The sequence below is a fragment of the Rhineura floridana genome, chromosome 3 (genome assembly GCF_030035675.1).
Source record: "Rhineura floridana isolate rRhiFlo1 chromosome 3, rRhiFlo1.hap2, whole genome shotgun sequence".
Classification (NCBI taxonomy): Eukaryota; Metazoa; Chordata; class Lepidosauria; order Squamata; family Rhineuridae; genus Rhineura; species Rhineura floridana.
The window spans coordinates 217921368-217941805 of record NC_084482.1 but is presented as its reverse complement, the minus strand read 5'-3'; the positions used below and the strand labels follow the sequence as shown (position 1 = coordinate 217941805).

Below are 20438 nucleotides of genomic sequence, written 5' to 3'. Positions count from 1 at the left end.
CCATAGGAGGTCAGAAATCCTGTCTTCCATTCATCTCCCTCCTTCATTCTGATCAGATTGTATGCTCCTCTTAAGTCCAGTTTCGTGAAGATTTTTGCAGAGTGCAGTCGGTCTAACAACTCCGAAATCAGGGGCAGCGGATAGCTGTTAGGAATAGTGATTTGATTTAAGGCACAGTAGTCATTACAGGGTCTGAGCTCACCTCCTTTCTTTTTCACGAACAACAGGGGCGCTCCAGCGGGGGACTACGAGGGACGTATAAATCCTCGCTTCAGGTTTTTCTCCAGAAATTCCCTCAGTGCCTCTCTCTCTTTCTCTGTGAGAGAGTAAATTCTTCCCGATAGAATGCTACTCCTGGCACTAAGTCAATTGCACAGTCATAAGGGCAGTGGGGGGGTAAGATCTCTGCCTCTTTTTCATCAAATACATCTTTAAATTCCACATACTTTGAGGGAAGGGTCACTTGCTCGGCTTCCTGCACTGCCCCTGCCAGCGTGTTGGTGGTTCCTTCTGGCTGACAGTTTTCCTGGCAGTACTGAGAAGTGAACCACACCACCGCATCCTTCCATGCTATTTTTGGATCATGCTTGACTAACCAGGGCATTCCCAGGATCACATCAAAGTTCGAGAGGTCTGACACATACAGCGAAATGAACTCTTCATGCCCCGGGATTTGTAGTTTCAATTCCTCCGTGGCTCACGTTACCCCTCCCAATTTCAAGGGTCTCCCATCTATGGTCTCCACCGACAAGGGGGTGTCCAATTTCCATTGGGAAATTCCATAATGCTTTGCTAGCTCTGCATCAATAAAATTTGTGGTTGCTCCACTGTCAATTAACACTGTGGAGTTAACCATTACTCCTTTGGGAGTTATAATCCGAATTGGTAGCACCAAGACTCCTTTTGAAGGAGGTTTTGCCACCGGAGGCCCTTTGTACAACGCGGCCCCCAGTCCACCAGCCTGTACGTGGACTGGGTTCGTTAGTTTCCCGCCGGCTCTGTTTTTCCCCCTTTCAGTCTGCAATCCCTAGCCACATGGCCCGGCTTTGAACAGTAGAAGCATAGACGTTCTCGACGTCGCTGTGAGGCGTCCTTCCCTGGCTCTCCCTGTCAGGTTCCTACCTGCTTGTGGTTACTGCCTGTCTCTAGGCACCACCAGGGACTCCACCAGTCCGGACCGCTCTCTCTTTTGATTTCTCTCCCCGCTCTAGCACAGATCTCAACAGATTCCCCTGCTAGGCAACCACCAGTAACGTCCCAATACTAGTATTCCCAGAGACTCTGAATACTGGTATTGTTATTCTCTTCACCGCTGCCACCATTTGTTACAGTTCCCCTTCAGCCTTGGTCATTACCTTACCCTCCCTTCTGGTCTGTGAAACCCCAGCCAAGGATCAGGCCTTTGGTAAACCAAATTAAGTATTTATTAAAGATAACAAAGCTAACAAGATTAACAAGATTTCTTCTTAAGGCACATAAGCATATGGTTTTACTCAATACTAATCTGAACTCCACCCCCCTCCTTCTTCACTCTCTCCTGGCAAACAACTCTCTCAAACCCCACCAAGCAATCCACTCTTTCTCTTCTCCCCCCAGATTCCACAATTTACCACCTCACATTCACCCAAATTTACCTGTCATCCTTTCATTTATACTGTCAGCCATTTTAAACATTCAGCCAATCATCAAGCATTCTATTGCCCATTCACTCCCCCTCCTCTTTCACTACTTACCATGTATACTCTAAACAACCAGCACTTACCATATATACACTAATATATAGGAACATCACAGTTGCCTCTCCTTTTCTTCTTCCGACAGCTTCAGCCTAGCCCCTCCCGTCCTTTGGTCGCATTGCCTGATGTTCCTGGGGTTGAATGGGTCTTGCTGCGAGATGCTGAAACTGAGTATCTCTGGACCTCCTGTTTCTTTTCCAGGCTCCTTCCTTCCAACTGGTGATCGATCTACAGGCACAGCCTAATCAGTCCAGGCAGATTATTTGGGGGGGGTAGTTCTAGCCAAGTCATCCAAGATTTCAGAACTCAGTCCACTCCTATACATAAACATCAAGGCTGCATCATTATAACCAGTTTCCTGGGACAGAATTTTAAAGGCGTTAGTGTACTCTGACACGGTTCCTTTCCCAGTGGCCCATCTAGTCCAGCATCCTGTTCTCACAGTGGCCAACCAGGTGCCTGGGGGAAGCCCGCAAGCAGGACCTGAGTGCAAGAACACTCTCCCCTCCTGAGGCTTCCGGCAACTGGTTTTCAGAAGCATGCTGCCTCTGACTAGGGTGGCAGAGCACAGCCATCAAGGCTAGTAGCCATTGATAGCCCTGTCCTCCATGAATTTGTCTAATCTTCTTTTAAAGCCATCCAAGCTGGTGGCCATTACTGCATCTTGTGGGAGCAAATTCCATAGTTTAACTATGCGCTGAGTAAAGAAGTACTTCCTTTTGGCTGTCCTGAATCTTCCAACATTCAGCTTCTTTGAATGTCCACGAGTTCTGGTATTATGAGAGAGGGAGAAGAACTTTTCTCTATCCACTTTCTCAATGCCATGCATCATTTTATACACTTCTATCATGTCTCCTCTGACCCGCCTTTTCTCTAAACTAAAAAGCCCCAAATGCTGCAACCTTTCCTCGTAAGGGAGTCGCTCCATCCCCTTGATCATTCTGGTTGCCCTCTTCTGAACCTTTTCCAACTCTAGAATATCCTTTTGGAGATGAGGCGACCAGAACTGTACACAGTATTCCAAATGCGGCCGCACCATAGATTTATACAATGGCATTATGATATCGGCTGTTTTATTTTCAATACCTTTCCTAATTATCGCTAGCATGGAATTTTAGTTAGCAGATCAGCAATTTCACATTTGAGTTCTTTGAGAACTCTCGGGTGGATGCCATCCGGGCCCGGTGATTTGTCAGTTTTTATATTGTCCATTAAGCTTAGAACTTCCTCTCTCGTTACCACTATTTGTCTCAGTTCCTCAGAATCCCTTCCTGCAAATGTTAGTTCAGGTTCAGGGATCTGCCCTATATCTTCCACTGTGAAGACAGATGCAAAGAATTCATTTAGCTTCTCTGCAATCTCCTTATCATTCTTTAGTACACCTTTGACTCCCTTATCATCCAAGGGTCCAATTGTCTCCATAGATGGTCTCCTGCTTTGAATGTATTTATAGAATTTTTTGTTGTTGGTTTTTATGTTCTTAGCAATGTGCTCCTCAAATTCTTTTTTAGCATCCCTTATTGTCTTCTTGCATTTCTTTTGCCAGAGTTTGTGTTCTTTTTTATTTTCTTCATTCGGACAAGACTTCCATTTTTTGAAGGAAGACTTTTTGCCTCTGAGAGCTTCCTTGACTTTGCTCGTTAGCCATGCTGGCATCTTCTTGGCCCTGGCGGTACCTTTTCTGATCTGCGGTATGCACTCCAGTTGAGCTTCTAATGTAGTGTTTTTAAACAACTTCCAAGCATTTTCGAGTGACGTGACCCTCTGGACTTTGTTTTTCAGCTTTCTTTTTACCAATCCCCTCATTTTTGTGAAGTTTCCTCTTTTGAAGTCAAATGTGACCGTGTTGGATTTTCTTGGCAATTGGCCAGTTACATGTATGTTTAATTTAATAGCACTGTGGTCACTGCTTTCAATCGGTTCAACAACACTTACATCTTGCACCAGGTCCCGGTCCCCACTGAAGATTAAGTCCAGGGTTGCCGTCCCTCTGGTCGGTTCCATGACCAACTGGTCTAGGGAATAGTCATTTAGAATATCTAGAAACTTTGCTTCTTTGTCATGACTGGAACACATATGTGGCCAGTCTATGTCCGGGTAGTTGAAGTCACCCATTACTACCACATTTCCTAGTTTGGATGCTTCCTCAATTTCATATCTCATCTCAAGGTCTCCCTGAGCATTTTGATCAGGGGGACGATAGATCGTTCCCAGAATTAAATCCCTCCTGGGGCATGGTATCACCACCCACAACAATTCTGTGGAGGAGTCCGCCTCTTTTGGGGTTTCGAGCTTGCTGGATTCAATGCCTTCTTTCACGTATAGAGCGACTCCGCCACCAATACGTCCTTCCCTGTCCTTCCGATATAGTTTATATCCAGGGATAACCGTATCCCACTGGTTTTCTCCATTCCACCAGGTCTCCGTTATGCTCACTATATCAATGCTCTCCTCTAAGACCAAGCACTCCAGTTCTCCCATCTTGGTTCGGAGGGTCCTAGCATTAGCGTACAGGCACTTGTAAGCAGTGTCTCTCTTCAAGTGTCTTTGGCACTTGTGGTTAGGCCTGTGGTAATTTTGCTCTTCTGAATTTATATCCTGTGCCCCTGCTCTCACAATGCCTACTTCTAGGCCTACCCCTTTTAAAATTTCATCATTTCTTTGGTTTTTATCCCAGGGGGGAGGTTTATTCCGAACCGGACCTTTCTCAGCTCCTGTCGGGTTTCCCCCCTCAGTCAGTTTAAAAGCTGCTCTGCCACCTTTTTAATTTTAAGTGCCAGCAGTCTGGTTCCATTCTGGTTCAAGTGGAGCCCGTCCCTTTTGTACAGGCCCGGCTTGTCCCAAAATGTTCCCCAGTGCCTAACAAATCCAAACCCTTCCACCCGACACCATCGTCTCATCCACGCATTGAGACTGCAAAGCTGGGCCTGTCTGGCTGGTCCTGTACGTGGAACCGGTAGCATTTCAGAGAAAGCCACCTTGGAGGTCCTGGCTTTCAGCATCCTACCTAGCAACCTAAATTTTGCTTCCAGGACCTCACGGCTGCATTTCCCCATGTCGTTGGTGCCAACATGCACCACTACCACTGACTCCTTCCCAGCACTGTCTACCAAACTATCTAAACGACGGGCGATATCCGCAACCTTCGCACCAGGCAGGCAAAACACCTTGCGGTCTACACGCCCATCACACACCCCACTGTCTATGTTCCTAATGATCGAATCACCCATTACAAGGATCCCTCCACCCCCTGGAGATATATCCTCGGCACGAGAGGATAGCTGCTCATCCCCCAAGGAATGGGTCCCTTCTAAGGGATCGTTTCCCTCTTCCTCAGCTGGATGCTCTCCTTCCCCGAGACCATCGTTCTCCATGATAGCAGGAGAGCTATCATCGTTGGAGTGGGACACAGCTATAACGTCCCTGAAGGCCTCCTCCACACACCTCTCTGCCTCTCTCAGCTTTTCCAGGTCCGCCACCTTGGCCTCAAGGAAATGAAGTCGTTCCCGGAGAGCCAGGAGCTCATTGCACCGAGAGCATACCCATGACTTCTGTCCAACAGGCAGATAGTACATGCTGCAGGCGGTGCAAAACAGTGGAAAGCCCCCACACACCTGCTGGCTTCTTACCTGCATAGTTTTGTTTAAGGTTTATTACGTCAATGGGTTGGAGACTGTGGTTTAGTTGAGGTCAGGGAACAGACGGGCAGAGTGAGGGCCCTGGCCTCCTCGCCCTGCTGCCGAACTCGCTCTGCTGCTTAACTCGCCTTGACGCTTTGTCAGCTGGGGCTCCCTCTAGCTCGTGGAGCAGGCTCCATCTTCTGTTTCCAATTATATAATCAATTTGATTCCTATATTGACCATCTGGTGATGTCCACATGTACAGTCGTCTTTTCGGTTGCTCAAAAAATGTGTTTGCAAGAAACAAATCATTGGCTTCACAGAATTCAATAAGTCTTTCTCCTGCTTCATTTCTGTCTCCTAAGCCCCATTTCCCCACAATTCCTAGTTCTTGTCTGTTCCCTACTTTTGCATTCCAGTCCCCCATGATTATCAGCACATCATGTTTTGGTGTGTGATCAATTTCCTCCTGTACTTCTGCATAAAATCTCTCAAATTCTTCTTCTTCTGCATTTGCCGTTGGAGCATAGACTTGGATGATGGCTATGTTAATAGGTTTCCCATTTAATCTCATTGATATAACTAGCTCAGACCTTGTGTTGTAGCTCCTGCTTTTGCTACATCACTTCCCACTATTAAAGCAACCCCGTTTCTTCTTGATTTCTCATTTCCTGCATAATATATTTTGTAGTTGCCTGAGTGAATATGTCCCATTCCCGTCCATTTTAGTTCACTCACGTCAAGTATTGGAATGTTGATACGTTCCATTTCTTGCTTGACAATTTCTAACTTTCCCTGGTTCATGCTTCTCACATTCCATGTTCCTATTGTGCGTGTCATACAACTCTGGACTCTCCTTTTGCATCTGTGCGCATCAGCCTCTAGGCTTCCTTTCGGCTTTGACCCAGCTGCATCATTAGTCACAGCACTACTCGTACTTGTCCTTTGTTCTTCCCCAGTAGCTCAGTGAGTGCTTTCTGATCTGGGGGTCTCATCTTCCAGCACTATCTCGTGTTGTTTTTTGGATACTCTGTTCATAGTGTTTTCGTGGTAAGAGGTATTCAGAGGTGGTTTACCATTGTCTTCCTCTGAGTTTGGATGCATCTTAGTTTGGTGTCTCAGCTTTGACCATTCCTCCTTGGGTGCCCCTGCTAGGAGTCTAGCCTCTTGGTCTAGACTCCTAAAGGCATTGCTCTCAGCTTCTTCAACACTCTCTAACCCCCTCACCATGTTAAGGTGTGCATCCTAAAGGGGGAAGTGGGGGTTAGACCCCTCCAACCCCTTTATTTATTATTTATTTATTATTTAATTTGTATCCCACCCTTCCTCCGAGCAGGAACCCAGGGGAGCAAAAAAGCACTAAAAATACTTTAGAATATCATGCAAACAGATCTTAAAATACATTAAAACAAAACAGCATTAAAATATTTTAAAAACTTTAAAAAGGGTTAAGAACATTATTAAAAACATATTAAGCAATTCTAACACAGACACAGACTTAGACCAGACTAAGCCATCCCTGTTTCCCCCTTTAGACCTGGCTAAGGCTTCCTCTATTTTCCCCACCCCACCCCCTTTAGACTTGGCTATGGCTTCTTACAATTCCCTGTCCCACTCCTCACGGCCTTTTTACCAGGTTAATCCTCCCCCCACTCTGCTAGGAGGAGGGAAGCGGGGGAGATACCTGATGTCATGCATGATGTCAGACATGGGGCAGGTAAGGGCAGGGCTTCAAAGGAACAATCAGGAGCTTACTGTGTCCTGATTGTTCCTTTCTTAGAACAAAGTGTGCTTCCACCATTCACCAGCCAAAGGGCAGTAGGAGTGCACCTTCTCCTACAGGGGGAAGCTCTTCAAATGGAGGTGAAAAATCTTCATTTTAGCATCAGTCTCAATGGATAGTAGCTCTCCCTTCCAGCACTGCACCACAAATCTCTGAAAACCAGAGGTCCGAGGTGTAGCATGGGTCTAGTGGCAAAAAGGCTGTGCTTTGAAGTAATGACAATCAGGGATTCAAAGCACAATATCACCTGATGTCATAGCGACATCAGAAGATTGACAGGTGGATGGCTTTCTCCACCTGTCAAATTTGGCCAACTAAGAGGGTGGAGATAAGGATGTGGCCTGCCATCCAGAAAAGATTCCCCACCCCTGGAATACTTACTTCTGGACATTCTGAGCATGTGACTGCATCAGAACATGGAAATGCCAAGATCGGTATTGTTTACTCTGACAGACAGGAACTGTTCAAGAGCTCCAATTGAGAAGGATTTTCCCCAACCTCACTCCTTTTTTTGACCCTTGTAATTGCACCTCCGTTGCTGGTGCAATTGGGAAAGATTATGTCAGAGAAGCAGAAATGTGGGATGGTGGTAAAATCAGTTTGGTCTGTGACCGTAAATAAAAATCAATCAATCAATCGATCGATGGTGGTAAAATCCATTCTCTGCCTAATAACACTATTGATGAGCTCGTCAAAGTCTTCCTTGGGAAAGACAGCAGAAGAAAAGCCTTGCTGAATCAGACCAAAGGCTTGTTTATTCCTGGCTCCTGTTTGCACAGCAGGACATGAGGGCAATAGCCTTCATCTTCCTTAGCAATTGAAATTCAGAAGTGTGTGATCCTGGATAGGTAGAACAGAGTGGGAATGGCGAACAAATTTGATTCAGTTTGCATTAAAGCCGAACCTATCAAAATTGCATGTTCTGAAACAATATGAGAATCGAAACACAGCAATCCTTCAAAATTCACACTTATACAAATTTTGCAGTGCCATTATCCAACAAAGCACTACAAAATGCATGTTAGGGAAAAGTGTGCACAAAATGAATATATTGGTGAAAATAACATGCAAAAATGCATTGTATTAGGATAAATTGCTTGTGAAAAATGTGTACATTGCTCAAAACTGTGTATTTTCTTTAAAAAAAATTGCTGCAGCAATGTGAAGAACCGAATTGAAGATTAGAAAAAATGAGAAATGGAGAGAAACTGACAGATCCTTCCATCCCTAGAACATAGACATCCTGGCTAGCAGCCGCTGATAACCTTCACCCTCCATTAATTTGTCTAATCCTTGTCTAAAGTCATCCAAGTTGGTGGCCATCACTACCTATAGTTAAGCTATGTGCTGTGGGAAGAAATATTGTCTGTCCTGAAGCTTCCTTGGATAACTGCAAGATCTAGTACAGTGGTTCGCAACCTGGGGGCCGGGACCCCCGGGGGGCCGTGAAGTAATCCAGAGGGGGCCGTGAACAGTAGAGAAATGAATTATTTATTATTATTTTTAAAAAGTCTTCACTCCTACACTGTCTGCTTCCCACTAGTGCTGCAGATGACACCTCCCCCTTGCTCCAAACAAGAGGGGAGGCCTTTTGCTGAAGCGCCAGAGCTTCTTTCAGGTGCACTAAGGGCAGGCATCTCCCTATAAAATACATGGCAGATGCCGAAGGAGGCTGAGGGTGGAGCTACCAGGAAGAAGAGGGGATTACTAGCACTGATTCCCATCTCCTTGCACTGCCGCTACTGGCAACGCCCTTCCTTAGAATGAGAGGGCTTTTTGTGAAGCCAAAAGGAGCAAGTCTGCAAAGAAAGGCTGCTTTCCCCCTTCCTTCCTGGCAGCCAGCCTGCCTCCCTGGGGGGAGGGGGCCACAAAAAAATTTCAGCTTATAAAGGAAGTCCCGTGCTCATAAAGGTTGGGAACCACTGATCTAGTAGAAATGTGGAGAACTGAAATTGATTGGGAAAACTGAGAAACTGAGAGAATCACTATTGACAGACCTTTCATCCCTAGGACAGGGGCATTGTGAAAAATTAAAAGCTCAGACTGCTGGACCAGGACAAAGAGAGAAAAGGAAAGGAGGCACAGGGCTATTATCAGTGATTGGGCCCTGGAGCTTCCATGATAACACAGTAGTGATGGGGTAGAAGTCCACCCACTTCAGATTTAAAAACAGAATTTGAATGCTCAGTCTAGGTGCAGAGTGGACATGCTTGCCACAAACTCATCAGCTTTTTCATGACACTGGATTTGCTGCCTCCACTTCCACATCATTGGGCACCCTTTCCTTCCCTTGCCTGGGCCCACTCTTACCTCACTGATGGGGGCCTGGAATCAAGCCCATTGCAAAGGAGCTGCAGCCTTTCAGCTGGGGGAACACATCCTTTCCTCCTCCCCCCCTCTTGCTTTTAATGGTGGAGAAGTAAAGGGTTAATTAAAGAGATTAAAAGGGAAGTCTAGATAGGTTTCTCCATGTTAAGGCAAGCCTCTCTTAGGCTTCCCAATCAGTCTCTATAGTATTAACTTGTTAAATGCCTTTTCAACCTATTTCCGTCACCCGAACTGGATCAAACCCGAAGCTATTGGGGGGGGGGACAAAGGCAGCTGAAAACATATTCCAATTTGATGGAATGTTTGTGGATCAGGGCCAGCAAGCAAATCCCCAGACCGATAAGATGGTAAAATATGCACGCTTCCTTCTAAGGTATTTTTCCTGTGCTTGCTGTTCGGGACAATGAGGAAGGAAACTGTAAAACTACTTAAGAATATTTTTTGATTGCAGACTTCATTCCAGACAAGTGTAGAACAGGACAGTCAGAATGTCTGAGCCTTTTTAACTTAGAAAAATGACAAATAAGTGAGGCCATGATAGAGATGCATAAGGTTATGAATAACATGGACAAAGTGGACAGGTTGAAGTGTTCAGACCAAGCTCACCCCCCCACCCACACCCCCCCAATTGATTCATGTCAAACTGTGGAGCAGCATCTGCGATTTCTCACAGGCATGTTTTTCTCCAGCTCTGCACCTGCCCCACGAGCCACCCAGAGACTCCAGGATGTTGAAGAGGTGAAGCTTCTTATCCTTATAATTATCAAAATCATAGTGATTTATTCTTGCCAAAACTCAAAAGTTATTTGCGTTTACCTTTGAGGCATATAACCTAAACATCAGAATGAAAGTCATCACAAGGTTATTTATTGCACTCCACCTGAAAATGTTGATGCACAGGTTATCTCCTGTGCCAGAGATTGTTTGGATCAAGATTTAGGGCTGGTGAAAGTTGAGAGGAAGGGATATGCTTGCTTGCATTTAATGGGTTTCCTGTTTGGCTCTGAAGCCATAGCGAGACATCACCTATATTTGTAAAGCCACTGCAGTTTTGGTCTCGCAAGAGTTTTTGATTTCTTCTGATTAGCTGGCTATGGAGGTGAGAGGAGCACTCACAAGAGATGTTTACCAGTAACGGACAGAACCAGAATGACAACTTTCCTGGTTCTTCTGCTAATGCCTCATGGAGTCGGTGGGATGCTGAGGCCAAAATGCCCCTTGAATCTGATCAGGGATCAAAATGAAGCACAGAATTATTACCAGCCTGGAGACTTCCTCATTAGCGGGATCATATCACCAAGATATGTTCATCGACAACATCTATATGTCTTTTCACAGCCTCCTTTAACCAGGGTGGAGGAGTAAGTAATTACATGCAGGTGGAATTTATTCTTCCTCATCTATACTTCAACGTTTATTTATTTATTTAATCCTTTCCCATGAAACATCCCAAAGCAATTAACAATGAAAATGCGATCAAAAGATTCACAATAAAGACATATATAGAAACAATTTCAAATCCAATGCATATAGAAACTGGGATAAGAATCTCAGAGGAGGGGAAGATAGAAGAAGGGGGGGAAGAAAAGAAAAAGTAGAGGAGAAGGAGGGGGAAAGAGAAAAAAGCACTAATAGTAATAGTAGTGTTGTGCACCACCCCAATTTCCAAGTGCTGCAAGACTTCAAGGGGTGTCAGTGCTTACTCAGGGTTTGGTTTCCTTGGAGAGAAGGTCGGCAGAGACTGTGGTGTCTTTATGAGATGTGGTTTATTTACACATATGCACAACCTGAGCTTAAGATGGAGAGGTTCACAGCATTCAGCAGTCCATCACCTTTGCCCCCAAGATGAGCTAAAAGACATCAGGCTTGCCTTGGCTCCAGGCTGGGCCTGGGGGGGGCAGGGTCTCTCCCCTGGAAAGAGTTCCAATAGCAACAGGATTTCTCCTGGCCATATCCCTTTGGATATGCAGATTGACCACTCAAAAAGCCCATTAGCTCACAGGCTGACTTGGTTAAACTATTAGATTGACAAACTATTCTGACCAGTGGAGCAGGTTCATTCCTTTGCAGACTGTATCTCTTACGGCCACGCAATTATAAGATAGAAGAGTCTCATTGATATCATCCAAACCCACCCCCACTATCCTATAACAGTAATAACAAAATAAACAGTTATAATAGCAATGACAAAAATCAAATAAAATAAGTGATGATGAACCTCAGTTACCTATTGCTGTATTATACTGAAAACTGTTTCTGAGCTTTTAAAAAAACCTGGGATAAGAATCTCCACTTTAAAAAACTAGTTCCTCGTTATCAGGGACAGACTCTGTTTCAGGAGTGGGGAGCCTGTGGAAGGTGTTAGCAGAATTAGAGTACCCTGTCTGGCATTGCCCTTGCATTGGGACTGAGGAAGGAGTGGCTTCCTTGGGGACAAAAATGAAAAAGAAGGTGGCACTCCTTCTGCATATCACCCCTTCATAGCTGGATGCAATGACAGTTTGAAATAACATTTTTTTCAACAGAAACTATGCAACTATTTTTTTCCCCAGGTCCCAAACCATGTATGCAATCACAAGCTCAGGCAAGTGTGGTGCATCTGAAGTGACAATTTGACTCCAGGGAGTTTTTCTCTGGCTCCCAGCATAACTTTACCATATCCCTAAGATGACCTCCTCACTGTTGTGCCCCTCAACTGATTTATCTCAAAGAAGGGAGACTCAAGGACTCAAGACATCTTTGTTACCTCCTGATGGTTTCTTTCACCCAAAGGCTGGACTCCCCACACATCAGGCTGAAAGGGATGTTTATTGACCTATTCTCCTTCCAGCATGCAGGCTGACCTCTCAGTTTCAGCACAGGGACATTGCTGCACACACATAGTTTTGAAGCAGCAAAGACCAATAAAGCTACTACAGCCTTTGCAGCAATTTCCCAATGTCTCACAAACTTTGGGGGGAAGGAATTTTGTTGATTTTCTTTCTGAAGATTGTGTGCCTTCTCTCTTGAACAACAGAGTGCACATCTCCCAATCTAATTCTTAAGAGGCAAAAGGATATTGACCTTGCAAGAAGGATATGTCCTCCCCACCCCCCATCCTTCTACAAACATATAAACATATGGATATCAGTTCTTGTAAGATTTCCTCGTAAGGCCCTTACTTTTATAAAATAATGAATGTGACATTTTGTTTCCACTGAGTTATGAATAGAAGTGTGACACCCCCATTCTTTTCCCAATCAGTTTTACTTCTAGCTTATACTGGCACATCTTGTCCTTCATATTCACCATCCAGGAGATCAACCGGGATCTCAAGCTCTTACCCAACATCACCCTGGGATACAACATCTATGAGAACAATTTAGATGCAAGGATGACTTCTGATGCCATGATAGACCTCCTTGCAGGCGGAGGAAGCAATATTCCAAACTATAACTGTGGAAATCAGAATAGGCTGCTGGCTGTTCTTGAAGAGGCTGATTCTGTGATCTCAAAGGAGATTTCAACCGTATCAGACATATACAAAGTCCCACAGGTATGAATGGAGGGGCAGCCTGGGGGGCAGAGAAGTTCAGCTGCATAAAGTTCCTTTTTTTTCTCTGGTGGTATTCAGTGCTAGTCCTGCTCTGAGTAGAACCGTTGAGGTTAATAAACATGATAACTTTTCTTCATTAATTTCAGTGGGTTTATTGTAACTAAGACTTAGTTGAATTAGAACTAGTTCCCTTTTTTCGGCACTGGTTAGGCCTCATCTTGAGTACTGCCTGCAGTTCTGGACACCACACTTTTAGAAGGATGCAGACAAACTGGTTCAGAGGAGGGCAACAAGGATGATTAAGGGACTGGAAAGAAAGCCCTATGAAGAGAGACTGAAAGAACTGAGTATGTTTTGCCTTGAGAAGAGAAGACTGAGGGAAGATAAGATAGCACTCTTCAAGTACATGAAAGGTTGTCACAGAGAAGAAGGCCAGGATCTCTTCTCGATCATCCCAGAGTGCAAGACATGGAATAATGGCCTGAAATTACAGGAAGCCAGATTTTGACTGAACATCAGGAAAAACGTCCTAGCAGTTAGGGCAGTACGGCAATGAAATCAATGACCTAAGGATGTGGTGGGCTTTCCGACACTGGAGGCATTCAACAGGCAGCTGGATAGCCACCTGTTGGGTATGCTTTGATTCCTGCATTGAGCAGGGGGTTGGACTGGATGGCTTTATAGGCTCCTTCCAACTCTACTGGTCTGTGATTCTATGATTCTACAATATGCAATTGAATCCCACCTGACAACGGCAACAGTCTGGAAGTGCCCTTTGCTAGATATGTTTGTATTTCTGTTAAATCCTGTTGGGGAAAAAAGTATTCTCTTCTTTTCCTCACTAGATCAGCTATGGCTTTATTGATCAGGTTCTTGATGATAAAACCCAGTTCCCTTTTGTTTATCGGATGGTCCCCAAAGAAGAAACTCAGTACCCAGGGATTGTCAAGTTGCTCCTGTATTTTGAATGGACATGGATCGGTCTCATTGCTCCAGACAATGATAGTGGGGAAAGATTCATTAATGCCTTGACATCTCTGATGATCAACAGTGGCATTTGCATTGCATTATCAAAAAGACTACCAGAAAAGAATCTGTATGAAAGGCCCCTCTTGAGTAAACCAAATGTCATATGGAGACAAGTCAATGTATTTGTATATTATGAGCACATTCAGGGGGGATGGGGTCCAATCATAACACTACAAATAACACTTGATGAACAAATTGGGGGGAAAGTCTGGATCTCAACAGCTTTTCAGGACATCAACTTGAACCTAAGTTTCCTCCCTGAGAGCTTCCAGTTCATCCACGGTTCTCTGTCCTTTGTAATGGAGTCCCAAATGGGAACAAAACATGACTACTATAGTCCATTCTCACCTGCTCTTGACCAGTTTTGGAGGGAAGCTTTTCATTGTTCATATTCAAAGCACTTGTTGTCCATGAGAGGTTGGACAAGATGCACAGAGAAGGAGGACCTGGAGCTGCTGCCCCAAGAGGAGCTGGAGAGAGCCCTCTCTCAAGACAGCTTCCGAACGTACCATAGCATCCAAGCTGTGGCTCAGGCCTTAAATGCTGCATATTCATCCAGATCAAAGCAGATGTTGATGGTGGGAAGAGGCAGGTTGGAACTTGAAAGGCTGCAGCCATGGCAGGTATTTCCTTTCCCTGTTTGCAAACTGTACTCCATTGTCCCAACTTTGGAATCATCATTATCTTGTAGCCAAACTCAAATACTGTAGTGAGGCAAAGTGTTTGCTTATTTCTGAGGCAAATCCAATATGTGAGGTTCAAGGAGGAGGCCAACCCCCCCCAACACACTATGCTTATGTCAGAAGAATCTTCTGCTTTCCACTGGTGCCCTGAGAGTTTGTCTTCTTAGCTGAAGTTGGGATCTTTTCATCTCCCCCTCTGCTTCTGCTGGACCTTGAAGGTGCCCGTCAACAGTGAGCCTCTGGATGACAGACTGAGCAAGTGCAAAGATTTTCTGGTCACAATCTTCCCTACTATGGCAAGATATACTGTATTTTTATTTAAATTATTCATTAAAATTAATATGCATAAATCAGCACTTGCCAATTTTATTCAAAATTGTGTCCTCTTTTGGGGTGAAATGTAAGTGTCCACCCCAGCCTGAAGGAGAAGACTTCGCATTTCCAGTTTCCACACTATCTGGAACACTGAGCAATTGCGGTTCCAGATCACATGGAAGACTGTATATGAGAAAGTTCCCTCTCCTTTCAGCTGTTTGAACCAAAAAGAGGATCTGCTCAGGACAGCCCCTGCTCCTTTGCTAATGTTAACTATGAACAGAAGTATGGGGGGCTTCTCTGCAGGGACCCTGAGACCATGGAATAACCTTCCACTAGAGATATGGCAGAAATCTATGGTGATGGTCTTGCACCAACTCATTGTAACATATCTATTCGCAAGGGTATTCCTGAGCACTGATTTTTAGTACTGGCACCCTTTGGATTTCTGGGGTGTTTGTGTCCTTGCATTCTACAATTTTATTGTCTTTTTAATTGGTTTTATTGTATAAAATATCTTGTTATTTTATCTGAAAGCTGGTGTGTGAAATGTTCAATGAATACAATAGAATGCCTGAATAGGGCTTACAGGTCCAGATGAGATGTGCACTGGTCCCAATTCAGAGGAGATTCATGCTCAATGTGAACAGGGCTGAGATATCCAACATGGTTTCATGTTTCCTAAGGCTGGTGTTTTTCCTGTCATTCCAGCTTCACCCTTTCTTAAGAGACATCCAGTTTTCTAATACTTCAATCAGCGGGCTGCATTTTGATGAGAACGGGAAGCTGCCATCCAACTATGATATTGAGAACTGGGTGTTGTTTCCCAATGCGTCTCGTTGCAGGGTGAAAATTGCGAGCACAGAGAGAGAGGCATCCACTGACATCAAGTTCACCATTAACCCTGAAGCCATTGTGTGGCCTGAGTGGTTTAACAAGGTAGGGGAAATTTTATTGCACTTGATATCTGTTAAACTCTTATTATTTGTTGCATGATTCACATTGGATTTCAACTACAGCCCTTTGCGTACTTGCCATGGAGTGTGTCCTGTGGAATACAGTGCAGGAGCTGAGAATTTGCAGCCCAAGAGGCCTCACCCTATACACAACTCTGATGAATTTTGGAACCCTGGAAAACCAGATTTTATAGCAAGCCTGGCACCATAGCTGAACATGAGCTGAAGGCTCCAGAAAGAAGGGCCTCTCACCAGTCCAGCCCAGCTCTGCTGCCTTTACTGCTCTCCATGCCACCTTCTCTGAGAGCTGTTTTAGTGTTGTTTGGGCAGTGGTGCTGCCGGTTTTGAACAAGGAGCCCATTTCGGATTCATACAGCAGCAGCTGCCTGCCATTTTAAGTTACCCAGTATGCAATCCCCTGCCCCAGCGTTATGACATTTTAGGCTACTGCTAAAACGCAGGATAAAAATCAATCCGTATTTCACAAATGTGCATCCCGGTTGATCCTTATTTCCAGCTTGAAACCTGTGAAATAATGTGTGATACACAGTGCTCTGGGCATGCTGGCATCTGACAAAAAACCCAGCAATCACTCATCCACTGCTAATACATCCTCCACGTACCCCCATTCATCTCAACAAGTCTTTCCTACCTGTGGCACCAGGCCTCTGGCCCTTCCTCTTATCTTTCCCCTGAGGTTGACAGCCATTCAATGCACACCAAAGAGATTTCCCTGCCATGCTCTTCTGCATTAAAAGTGACTCCATCAGAAGGGGGTCTGGGGTAACTTAGGACCAGAGCTTGGAAAAGTTACTTTTTTGAACTACAACTCCCATCAGCCCACTCCAGTGGCCATGCTGGCTGGGGCTGATGGGAGTTGTAGTTTTAAAAAGTAACTTTTCCAAGCTCTGCTAGGACCCTGGAACTCAAGATCCTGCTGGGGACTTTCCAGACTCTATGAACTATTTCTACAGACATAAATAATCCCAGAACTTTCCCCTTTGTGCTCCTTCTCCTTATGGTCAGACTGTGCCTCGTTCCAGGTGTACTGAAAGCTGTCGCCCTGGTTACCGGAAGGTGGCTAAGGAAGGAGAGCTGGTTTGCTGCTATGCTTGTGCTCCGTGTGCGGAAGGGACCATCTCCATTCAGGAAGGTGGGTGAGTCCTAGGGAGAGGGCATTCCTTGGGAGAATATAAATAAGGGAAAGACTCGCTAGGAAGCATTTGCTATCAACATTCCAAGGTCATTTCTGACTGTGGATCCTTCCTTGGCTACTGTATTTTTCATCTCATCATTAATTTCACACAGTCAATAGATGTGACCTTGACAGACAAACTTCAAGAGACCAAGCAAGGAGAGGTTTGACGGATGCTGCCCCTTTTCTGGTTTTAATCACAGCATCCACACATTCTGCTTTATACGTTATTGATAGGATCTGAAGTTCAAAATCAACCGTAACAGATACAACTGTGTCTTACAGAAAGTTAGGGTATATGGTCATTACAATTCCAATTTATGCAAAAAAAATTTTTTTTAAATCTTTTTTAAAAAAGGTTTTTTAATACATACAATAACAAACACTAAATTTGTACATATAAAGTTTGTAAAGAGACAGGAAGAGTATCTCCTGAATCAAAAGTGTGTAAGTCTTTAGTCCATACTCATGAATGAATACATACATAGCTGCTATAGTGCTTTTTATATAAACTGCTGGTACTCTTGCTTGTAGACTTTAAATCTACGAAGGCTGCAACCCTACCTCCCTGTTCATCTTCTCCCACAGGTGATACATGCCCTGGTCTCCTCTCGCCTAGACTACTGTAACACGCTCTACGTGGGGCTACCCTTGAAAACGGTCCGGAAATTACAGCTGGTACAAAATGCGGCAGCGCACTTGATTAAGCGCGGTCGTCGTCGTGACCATGTCACGCCAGTATTAATAGATCTTCACTGGTTACCTGTTGTTTACCGGGCCCAATTCAAGGTGTTGGTGCTGACCTTTAAAACCCTATACAGTTTCGGCCCAGTCTATCTGAAGGAGCACCTCCAGAATCACCAATTATGCCGCCTGACAAGATCAGCCTCTCAAGACCTTCTTTCGGTCCCACCAGTTAAAACAGCTAGACTGGTGCGGACCAGAGAGAGGGCATTTTCGAGCGTGGCCCCCACCCTCTGGAATTCCCTTCCTCTCGATCTCCGACATGCTCCCTCCCTGACAGGTTTTCGCAAAGCCTTAAAGACCTGGCTATTCAGGCGGGCCTATGGAATGGGGGAGGATTGATTTTTACGTGGTTTTAACTGGATTTGTTTTAAACTGATTATGATTATGTTATTGGTTTATTATGTTGTATACTATGTATTTTTTTACCATTGTAAGTCGCCTAGAGAGTCCACTAACCTGGACAGATAGGCGACCAATAAATAAAATTTATTATTATTATTATTATTATTATTATTATTATTATTATTATTATTATTATTATTATTATTAAATCTGTATCTCAATGGAACAAGATGCGTATATTATGGCCAGACGTGTTTCGACTTATGTGTCTTTCTCAATGGCCTTTCAAGCACATATTAACAGATTTTCACTAGGATGAAAAGTAATAAGTGCAGGATAGATGCATTTCCATTAGTTCATTTTTTATCCAGTTCCTCTGGACAGTTTTTATCAGCAGCATTCATATAGAAAACCCCTCAAAATACATGGGGGTTCTACTCGTGCTTGAAAGGCCATTGAGAAAGACACACAAGTCGAAACGCATCTGGCCATAATATAAGCATCTTGCTCCATTGAGATACAGATTTAAAGTTTACGAGCAAGAGTACCAGCAGTTTATATAAAAAGCACTATAGCAGCTATGTATGTATTCATTCATGAGTATGGACTAAAGACTTACACACTTTTGATTCGGGAGATACTCTTCCTGTCTCTTTACAAACTTTATATGTACGAATTTAGTGTTTGTTATTGTATGTATTAAAAAACCTTTTTTAAAAAAGATTAAAAAATTTTTTTTTGCTTATATGTTATTTTAAATACCTAGTCCTGTTTGCACTCTGCTTATTCTGGAGTGTAAGCTCCCCCTCCCAAATATCTCTTTTATGGAATGTGATAGAACATAAAAACAGATTCAAGTTACTGAAGTCTCTCTTCCTCCATTCAGATGCAGACCAATGCAGCAAATGTCCAGAAGACCAGCATCCAAACAGAGCTCAAAATCAATGTGTACCCAAGATTATCAGCTTCCTGGCCTATGAAGAATCTTTGGGGATCCTCCTGGTTTCCTTGACCTTGTTCTTATCTTTAATCACAGGCTTTCTGTTAGCAATCTTCATTAGAAACCTAGAGACTCCGATAGTCAAAGCCAACAACCAGGACCTCTCCTACATCCTCCTCGTCTCCCTCCTGCTTTCCTTTTTGTCTTCCTTCCTGTTCATTGGCCAGCCAAGGAAAACCACCTGCCTTCTCCGACAAACTGCCTTCAGCATCATCTTCTCAGCTGCTGTCTCTTCTGTCTTGGCAAAAACCATCACTGTGGTGTTGGCCTTCTTGGCCTCAAAGCCAAGGAACAGGGTGAGGAGATGGCTGGGGAAGAGTCTGACCAACACCATTGTCATTTTCTGTTCCAGTGTGCAAATTGTCATCTGCACCATCTGGCTGGTAATTTCTCCCCCATTCCCAGATGCTGACATGCACTCCCAGCCTGGAGCGATTGTTCTGCAATGCAACGAAGGATCTGTCACCATGTTTTATAGTGCCCTAGGCTACATGGGCTTCCTGGCTGCCATCTGCTTCATGGTGGCTTTCCTAGCCAGGAAGCTTCCTGGAGCCTTCAATGAAGCCAAGCTGATCACCTTCAGCATGCTGGTCTTCTGCAGTGTTTGGGTCTCCTTTGTGCCCACCTACCTGAGCACAAAGGGGAAATACATGGTAGCCGTGCAGGTCTTCTCTATCTTGGCCTCCAGTGCTGGGCTCCTGGGCTGCATCTTCATGCCCAAGTGCTACATTATTGTACTCAGGCCTGATCTGAATACAAAGGAGTATGTGACAACAAAAACTAAAGATGGCATCTGATGCTTCATTTCTGGCAATATATGTTCATCACAGGAGTAATGAAATCCACATGTTTGTGTTGGGAATTTAGCTCCTTAGATATAAATCTCTTCCATGAATGATGAAAATGAATACCTAGTAACTCTGCAATGGCCACACTCCCTGTAGACTTAATGTTCTACATGCGTTGTTATATCACCATGTGATTCCCACTAGATGTTTGATCGACCATACTGGCCCTTGTTCTGCTAATGTTCATACTGAGTTGCCCTCACTGGTTTTGCAGTCTTATTTTCTAGCAAATATTGTACAGTTGTCGCATTTTAACATCACCACCATCACCTGTTTATCTGTGTGGCACTTTTCCACGAATTTTTGCCCAAAGAGGATGAC

General features: G+C 44.3%; 1 protein-coding gene across 1 annotated transcript in view; it reads left to right on the top strand.

The window, feature by feature from the left end:
- Window positions 1–20066, top strand: part of LOC133378976 (vomeronasal type-2 receptor 26-like) — a 36162-nt gene extending 16096 nt beyond the window's left edge. The window contains exons 2-5 of the mRNA XM_061613590.1: window positions 12763–13002; window positions 15741–15968; window positions 17012–17138; window positions 19156–20066. Coding sequence (XP_061469574.1) covers window positions 12763–13002; window positions 15741–15968; window positions 17012–17138; window positions 19156–20066 — 1506 coding nt within the window. The remainder of the gene's footprint in view (window positions 1–12762; window positions 13003–15740; window positions 15969–17011; window positions 17139–19155) is intronic.
- Window positions 20067–20438: the final 372 nt, after the last annotated feature.